This window comes from Anas platyrhynchos, chromosome 1, assembly GCF_047663525.1.
Source record: "Anas platyrhynchos isolate ZD024472 breed Pekin duck chromosome 1, IASCAAS_PekinDuck_T2T, whole genome shotgun sequence".
NCBI classification, from domain to species: Eukaryota; Metazoa; Chordata; class Aves; order Anseriformes; family Anatidae; genus Anas; species Anas platyrhynchos.
In genome coordinates this window covers 184,040,242-184,049,564 of record NC_092587.1, presented here as the reverse complement: position 1 = coordinate 184,049,564, position 9,323 = coordinate 184,040,242, and the positions used below count along the sequence as shown (strand labels likewise).

The 9,323-nt window shown below is 38.4% G+C and overlaps 1 protein-coding gene across 7 annotated transcripts in view; it reads right to left on the bottom strand.

Moving 5' to 3' along the window:
- Positions 1-721: 721 nt before the first annotated feature.
- The window catches only part of N4BP2L2 (NEDD4 binding protein 2 like 2), a 45,955-nt gene continuing 37,353 nt past the window's right edge, over positions 722-9,323 (bottom strand). For 6 of the 7 annotated variants that reach the window (XM_038174694.2, XM_038174688.2, XM_038174685.2 and 3 more), the window contains 4 exons: positions 8,353-8,438; positions 7,581-7,626; positions 6,491-6,692; positions 722-3,228 (listed from right to left, as the gene is read on the bottom strand). In XM_038174694.2, the coding sequence (XP_038030622.1) occupies positions 6,532-6,692; positions 7,581-7,626; positions 8,353-8,438 (293 nt within the window). In that variant the 3' untranslated portion in view covers positions 722-3,228; positions 6,491-6,531. Of the gene's footprint in view, positions 3,229-6,490; positions 6,693-7,580; positions 7,627-8,352; positions 8,439-9,323 lie in introns of those variants that run through there. The other variant, XM_038174696.2, reaches the window with a different exon arrangement.

Here is a 9,323-nt window from a genome sequence, read left to right as displayed (position 1 = left end):
CTGCCTACAGAACCCCAGCTTTAGGATCTATTTTATTCCTTTCGTTTTCTTTCTTTTTTGCTGGATTCCACCCAGAAGCAGGAGAGGATTCCAGGCAGCCACAGCTAAATAACTGTGCTGCATTGCATAAGCAACCCCATGCATCAAGCTCAGTTCAGTTCCCTCTTTTTTTTTTTCATATGCATTATCACATGAGAAACCACAGCGAGTTTAACGTGATTTATTTTCCGTAAAGAAAGCCTGACCTGCTTTAACACTACCACTACACAAGACAAGAAAAGAATACAGTTTCCACTGAAAACAAAAACACTCCGTGTGGTGTCAGTCCCCCTCTCAGAGCCATCCAAACCAGCAGCTGCAGTCTGGTCAGAAACCAGGCTCAGGCATACTGCAGGTACACATGTCCATTTAACTACAGACGCTGAAGTTTTGGCTCTAAGAGTCTGAAAATAGTGCTAAAGATGGTGTTTGCACACCATAGGAAAGCTTAGTTCCCCCTGATGTGGCACACCAAATACTATAGTAATGTTTTAATTACTTTGAGAAAGCAAATCTGAGGAAACCGGCATACTTTCCACCACTAGCTGAATCAAGTGGAAAAAGGTGGCAGGGAATAAGATCCATAAACTTCACAAATCAAAGCTACCATTGGGCTTTTAAAGTACACTTAAAATGGCAATACCCTTCTGAAAGATGAAACAATTTATCCATACACAAATACTGTGGGATTTTTGAAAACTTTTTATTTCAAGCATTCTGGAAGGGCAGTATTCAGTAACAGAAAATATACGCATTCAGAATTCTTTCTCAATAAATAAAGGTAGGAAGAAAATAGGAACACTTCAGTGACATTTTCTTGAAACCGAATTGACTTTTCTGCTGCCACGGTACATCAGGTTAAGCCTGAAGCTGAGGTTTTGACCAGCATGAATTACCTCCCTCCCCATTACATTTTCTGTAATATGCTCCTTGTAGAAGAGCAGTATGTTTCCAACCAAGGAAAGGAGAAAATCACACACACAAGCATGAAAAATGCATCAAAAAAGTACAGTCTCTGAGTTTTGCCAGTGGTGCAACATAAAGATTTATGTATTTCTAAACTTAACTGCTTATGTGGAATATTTAAGTAGAGAATGGGGGCACTGGTAATTTAGATCTCAGTGCAGCTTCAGTCAGGCTCTGCCTTTTCAGCTGATACACAATGAAAAGGGTGTAGGCAAAAGATGAGAAAGAGGAAACAAATGAAGAAATGGCTAAACATTCTAGATCTAGAAGCCACAGAAGTGGGAAGTATTTCTGACAAGTACACACAACCTAAACTTGCCTGTTTCTCTTCTCATTTTTTCCCACCCTTTTCACCATAAGTAAGGTGGTATTTGTCCTTTTTTGTCATCCTCCTCACTACAAAGAATTTTCCAGCCTTATCAATAAAAGTTTATCTCAAAATTGACAAAGTTAGTTTATAGATTTTATAAGTTTACAAGTCTATAAATTGAAAGTTTATCTCCTAATTGCTCTGATTAAATTAATTTTCTCTTTAATTATTTTTTCTTTTTTGTAAGCTATATCAATATTTGTCCCCCAGTGACATTTTCCTCCATACTATATCTTCTTCTGATTTCTCTTTTCACCTCCCTCCCTTCTTTATTGCCTGTCTCACCTTCACTACTTGCTATTTCAGCAAGTAGACTTGCTTTTTCTCATAAATAGACATCCCCTGTGATCTTGCCCTGCCCCCACCAGCCTCTTTTCTTTCTTGTCCTTCACACCACACCTCGCTTTATGGTTTCCTCTTCCAGTTTGTGGTTGCTTCTTTCATTCTGCAGGTGAAAGTGCCAGACACTTCAGCATCATGATCAAGGCCAACCTGCAGTGCTCCGCTTCCAGGCATCACAGCACTTCCAAGATATATGCACTGAACATTTGGCAACATTTTAGGGACCACAGCCATACATCAGGTCGATTTTGTGCTTCTCCAGAAAAGAGAGAGAGAGCTGGCAGAGAAGCCTGGCCCTGTTTACAACCTCCACAGAAAGAACACAGATGAATCTAACTACACCTTGGGAAAACACAAAACAAAACAAAAAAAGTGTCTTAAAAACATGGGTTGAGATTTGTCACTTAGGTAATTTAGCACACTTCACATATGTAATTATTTCTTCTACCTCTGTGGGCCTTTTACAGAAATTTGCATGAGCAAAATTTTAGATTTTATTCTTAAATGCCCATCAAATTCTGCTGCTCATCTCCCTCAGGAAACCCACACTCCACTAGTGATACTGTTACTGAGGAAATTATCCCAGAACTGTTACCAGTGAGATTACTTTCTGGTTGAAAAGTCCTTAATTTTGAAGGAAAAAACCCAATATAAAAAAAAAAAAATAAGGAAAGAACTGCTTTTAGTTTACATTTCTCGTCACATAAGATTTTTAAGTAAAAACAATGGTAAAAGGAATACCTCTAATAAACATCAAGTCACCAATTACTGGTGTTAGTTATAGGTCTTATCCATCTAATGCAAACCATACACAGTTTTCCTCAAGTGTGTTTGAATCAGATCTATAGCACAACTTTCTTCTTATATCTATAGTCCCAAATGAACCTAGTTGGAGGGAAACATGAAGCATCATTTCAGGAGAAAACAGTGTAAATTGTGCACCTACGGAATAAAGAATGGGAAGAAGAGGTTGATGAAGGTTTCTTCCACTTGACATTATAACGAGATTGGGAGGTAATTATCAGGAACAAGATGAAAGGTAAGAGCAGGCAGAAGTAGGATAAGACGCTTAATTAAAAACAGAAAAAACAGACATCTTTCCCTGCAGGCAGGCATCATTACCAGTTCACGTCCCAGTTCCTGTAGCAAAATCTGGAGCCCTCAGACCCAGATTAAACACCAGAGCCTGACATCCACACCTCAGGTGGACAGACACCTCCTTCGTGCTGCTTTCAGTCTCCTCGTATCATGCTCAAACGTGAAGAGAAGGGAGGCATTCCAACTGGTGTCAGAGAGTGACCTTTTGCTATATAACAAAAAATTATCCCAATTTTGATTTTTGTTATGTGGACAGAGAACTTGATATTGGTGGAGGAAAAAAAAAACAGACGGCCACAGATTCACACCAAAAATAAGTCACACAGGTAACTTTCTTCCAGGTTACTCCTTATATTTAAAATCCTTGGTTGTAAGCTGAAGTCCTTCCATGGTGGAATCAAAGTGAGAAGTTTCTGTAATAAAAAAGAGATTTTGCTGAAATATCACAATAGTGCAGCCTGTAGCAAGACTTTAATGGTTGTAAATCTGATCTTCAGACTAAAAAGAGTTTGTCTGTCTGATGATTTACAAAGTCTATTTCTCTCTTTCATACTTAGCTGTTGATAACTTTTTGAAAAAGAGAAAAAGAATGGAGAGAAAGCAGACAGAAAGCATAGGAAAAGCAGAGAGAAAGCATAGGAAAAAAAATTAAAAATGCAAGAAAATGCGAAAAAAACACCCGGACGTCAAAACTAGAGATAGCACAGACCTAGCAATCTTGAGATTTAAAAATAAGGAGAAGAGTGACATGGTGGACATGTTCTTTTATATATTTTTTAAAATTTCCTCATATTTATTTTTTTTCTCTTATTTTTCTCTTATTCTTTATTTCCTCTTACTCCTGCTACTAATTATGATCTCTAAGTAAATTTTAGGCCAGGTGTTCCTGGAAAGCACTGTAACAGGTAGATGAGTTTTTCTGGTTATAATTTTGGGTGCTTTGGTGCTCAAAGCTTTGGGAGTCTTGATTCCACCCTTCCTATCGCTTCTCATTCACCACCACTGACAGCTCTTCTCTGATTTGACCTAGTTGCCAGCCACCTCACACACACTTTCAAGCAGCTTTCTGCTGCCTTATGTGCCTGGGAAGTGCCACAGAGCACTTTAGGAGCATCTGGTGGTACACAACGGGCCTGCGCACAGCATCCGCTCAAGCGTGGAGGTCTACACATGGTATGCAAAGCAAGTGCACGTCTGACCTGCATACAGATCTGCACTAAACACACAGCCTTTTTCACACCAGCAGTTCTGGTAATTCTTTACTCATTTCATCTTCAAATCCATCCCACAAAATGTTCGGTTTCCAACCAAGATCAGCTTCTGCATAAAGTTCCCTGCATCGCGCTACCAACACCTGTAGCAGTGCAAGAGCAGGCTGTGCAGCTTTAGGAACGAGCAGCTCTTTCTGCTCTTTTCAGAAGCAGCATTAGCTAATGCAAATTTAAACCACTGATGAAACTGCAGTCTGATGAAGTTTCCCATTATTCAGCACAAGCAGCTTTCTCTTTTGCCTGTCCCAGGCATGTTTTGCTGCACCTTACCCTGTGGACTGCATGGCTCTAAGAATTCATTTCATCCTGATGGTCCAGACTGAACACTTCTTGGATGTCAGCTCTGTATTGGATCATACAGCTGACCTGCTTTGCTCTGGCTGCCGAAGCACTGTGTCCAACAAAGGGAGATGACAGCAATATCACAGCCAGGAAAGGGAGGACTGATAACATGTATCATCAGGAGGCATGTCTCACCAAAACACCTGCTCTGCTGCGCTGTCCTGGAGGAAACGTCCCTGCAGGGAGTTACTGCAAAGCGACCTCTGCACTTCAAACACAAGCCTGCCAGCTTTTATTTTGTAATAATAAACGCAGATAAATGCTTAAACTGCAATCAGCCTTTGTCATCCTGTTCTACATTTGTATCGGCATCTGGCACTGCAGGTTTCTGGCCTAAGGAGACCTACACACCAAAATAATATGCTGTTTTCACTGATCCCAGCATTTTTTATTTTTAAATCGGGATCTCTTGCTTAATCTCCACAGCAAATACTGATGTACTGCCAATGCTGCGACAAGGAGCTCTCAAAACTACTTGAGATTAACTCTGTGTATTTACAGAGGAACACCACCACTGTCCACTCTCGCATTTCAGTAAGAACAGCCGCCTTATGCAACATTAATACAGAAGCAAGATCATCTGGCTAATAACTAAGTTGCTCTTGGCCAGTAATGCTTAGTTATTCTCAAATCTAATACCATCATTCCAGACCCTTTAGCTCCCCGTTTATTTTCCATGATTTAAATATCTTTCAATAGAAATGCATCTGCTTTCTCGCTTTTTTTGAAAAGAAGTTCTGACATTTGATGAAATTTAATCCATGTCAACATTTAGAGATGTTCACTGGGGCAGTTTTACAACCACTCTGACACCATTCTTGGTAAGTTTGCCCAAATCAACAACCAGAAAATATTGATTATGGGGTAAGGAAAGATGACCCTATCCCTCAAAACGGGTGTCAGGTCCTATCGGTAACCCTAAGAGATGCTTTTCACAGACATTTGCACTTGGTTGGACCATATACAAACTCATCTAAGTTTGCTAGCCCAGCAGAAAACTTTCCATTTATTTCCTGCAGATTAGCACATTAAATTACTCCAAGGCATTGCAAAAATGGCACGTGGAAGCTCAGTTGCAGAATTTTGTTTCACAGCAGCAACTGGGGTCTGGCTCCTCAATACCTGGGGCTGAGGATCGCTGCCTCTGCCTGCACAGCAAGCAGGAGATGGAGGCTTTAGGGAGCAGTGTGGCAAAGAGATACAGCAGAAAAAGATAAGGGAAATAAACAGTTTACTAAATTCAGCAACCAGATAAAGGTATAGGCAATAAGAGTGAGCAGAGCTCTTCAAAAACTGATCAATCTTATTTCTTTCAATGGATTTATATAGTAGCTTATTACTAAAAACGACAAGTTCAAACAAAGAAAGGGATATGCAGTAGAAGAACCCTTAAAAATCCTAACAACCAAGGAAAAAGATATGGCATATGAGTGCAGAAGAACTACAGGTAGGAGAGAAAAGCAAACAGGAGAAGCTGACATGCAGAAGTGGGGCAGGTTGAAATAGCAGGGGAAAACTGGCAGGATGGAAAAAAAGTTAGGTTTTAATCTACAGTGAATATTCAAGACTTTCTTAAATTCATGCTTTGGGTGGAGATAGGCTGCAACGAGCAACTCACAGAGTAATAGGAACTGTGACATTACTCACTACAGACCACCACAGTAACCAAGCTGCCAATGAAGTCCAGCTTTTAGGCATCCCAGACCGTTGCTTTCACTTCACTGGGCAGATTTAGATTTTTAGTTTTTAGTTTTTTAGTTTTTGAGGAGGAAAAAAAAAAATCATACAGCTTTAATAGCAAAAAAAAAAAAAAAATAAAAAAAATCCCCACTAAGGTTTAAAAACAAAATAAGACAAAAAAAAAAAAAAAGCAAACAAAGCCACAAAAGCAAACACACACACACAAAATTCACCTCAACCCTAATCTGAAGAAAAAAATCAAGTATGTTGGTTGGTGCTAAATGCATCTTAAAAATTATGATGACTAATGTTCTTTAGATGTTTGGTCAAATATACAAGAATTAAAACATTTAATAACTCAGTCACAGGTGTGACTGATTACCTTTTCCTTCATGCAGGTTTTTTTTTTTTAAAGATGGTCAGTCACGACTGAGGAAGCACAGTATCCAGACAGCCACTGCCAGCATAGCTTGTGATGTTCTCTTCTACGAGCCCTTGAAGTAATTCTGTTTCTGGAAGCGTTTCAGGAGCATCTTCATTCTCTTGGCAATTTTTATTTAGATCTTCAAGGCTAATAATATCATCTAAAAAACAAACAAATGCTAACTGCAGCCAAAGATACAAATTATATAAAATAATTTCAGGGATTACGTCAGGATAGAGTATTTGTAGAACAAGCTTCATTTCATCAGAATGCTCATTTATTTTGCCCCCTGAAAGGCCAATTCAGGTAAATTCAAATACACCATTTTTTCCAGGTTTGTCTCTGACAGGTGTATACACCTATATATTTTTATATGCTACTTTTCTGCTTCCTCTAAGCTCTCCAAGTGAAGAGCTTCCTTTTCTCCTTTTTTGATTAAAAAACCCTCCTATTTCTGACACCAAATCCAAGCTTCCAGCAAGCAACTATTGTGTATTTTTAATCTCATTATGCAGTTTATACTAAATTATACTAAACTAAGATGGCAATCATCCGTAATCTACACACAGGAGGAATTAATATGTGCCAGAAGTCCCAGGCTTCCCACAGACCTTGATAATGTTGCTGTTCAAGAGCCTCACTTATTATTACGGTGGCAGTCTTTGGCAACCATTATGTTGAAGATGCTCCATTTTTCAAAGAAAAGTCTAAAGAAAGACTTTTTCATGTTAAATTTCCTTCTGATCTGGAATCGGATAAACTTGAGCTAAATATTTGATTAATACTCTTATGGGAAAGTCTAAAATACAAAGAATTTCAGTACGTGAATCAGGGAATGCGAAGCGATGGCTCATAGAGACTGCAGTTCTGCCATACCATGTACGCAATCAATGGAGACATTTATTTACCATATCCTACTGATTTTACACAAAAAGGCGTGTTGTCACTCATTCGTGCTGAAAATCTTGGCACACTTCACTTCAGCATTAACTATTTTCTCTGATCTACAAGTGCTTTATACAGGTTTTATATCACAAAATAGACTTACCAGCCAAAGCATTTCCATTTTGCAATCCACTGGTTTTCTGTTTCTCCTAAAACAAGTAATAATAGACCAGAGAAGAAGAGAAAATACACAACAGAAGATTTTGTTATTCTGAGACAGAACAAGGTCCATATTCTATTTTACAGTTAGTAATTCATTGTATTTATGGGATTTTCCTCATTTCCACTACCAGCAGTACAGTGCTCCTTAAGTAAAACCAACCTTCACAAAGCAACAGCTACAGTGGGAAGGAGCAAAAAAAAAAAAAAAAAAGTAATTTGTAGGTAAGTTTCTGATTAGACAAGGGGAATTAGGCTGCTGCCAATCATTCAGAGTGACTTCTCTGCTACAGGTCTCGGTAGAAGTAGCCATGAAGAAATTAATGCTAGTGGAGGAGGATGGCACTTGCTTAGATGATAAGAACATAAGGAGGAGAACAATTAGATATGCTAGGTTGTATTTAATTAACGTAGGCCAAGTCAGGACAATAGCATCAATGAAATTTATTTTTATTATTTATTTTTTTTTTAAATCTCCCTTAGCTACTTTGTATGTATTTGTGAAGCAGACCATTCAAAATCTGAACCCTACCAGGGCCTGGAGCTGGTTCTGGAAATATTCAAAAGAGTACACAAAGCATCCATCTCCTCACGGTGAGTATTAAAAAACAAAGCAAACTTATTAGCAAGGAGTAACATCTTGCTTCATGAACTGAATGCTTCCTCTTTACACCTGGAATATTGGAAAGCCTTCCGAAATCCCCTAAAATTCGTACCTCCACAGAGGTCTTCCACAGTAAATAGATCATCTTTGAAACTTTCCAGTCAAGAGGAACTACATAATCATCTGGCAACAAGGATTCTGCAGAAGAAAATATTTTTGCAGTTGAGTGTTCAGATCTCTTCATAGCCAAAATATATCACTATAGTTTTTGCAGACTTAAGTACGTAGACATTTTAAACTAAGCAGATATCTACATGAGCCAGCAGCAAAGTCAAAATTTAGGTTTTACAGAATCTAGGGCCAGTGCATGGGAAGGGGGCAGAGATTTGGTTTTGGTTTCTTTTTCTAGGCAAAGGCTTTCCTACCACGCTTAAAGCTCCCCCATACCTTCCCCTGAAACACCGCACAAACGAGACCGACAGAAAGCTCTCAGCCTGTAAACAAACAAACATTAAACAAAATGCTACAAAACAAACAAAACAAACAAAATGCTTCTAATGTTTAATTACAATTTTAATTACTTTCTAATATTTTAGCTGCAACAACTCTTCACTGTTTAAGAAGCCAAAAAGAGATTCTTTGTAGGAGAGCAGTCTGAAATATGTCCTACGCTTATACGACAAAAATCTAAGAAAATAAATCAACTAAGTCTTTCATTTATAAATATCCAAGGACATTTACTTGCCAAAAAATTTCCCCACAAATAATTTCAACAGAAATTGACTGCAATTGCCAGTCAGGTAAAATACTACAATTTGACTGTGTACATCAATAAACAATAGCCTGTTAATATATAACAGGCCACAAAAAAAAAAAGCACAAGTGTTTTTGAGTTTGTGGGAGAATTACGGTAAAATCAGAATATGACCAGTGCTCTGCATTGAGCATTCACAGTTTTAAGGGAAAAAAACACAGCAATCACAAGCTGGCAGAGCTTCAGAGAGATATTAGGAGGGCTTTGTATTTTCTTAAAGGTTGCTTCCAAAGGAAACTCATCTAAACACCAGAGAAATTCACTCAGAG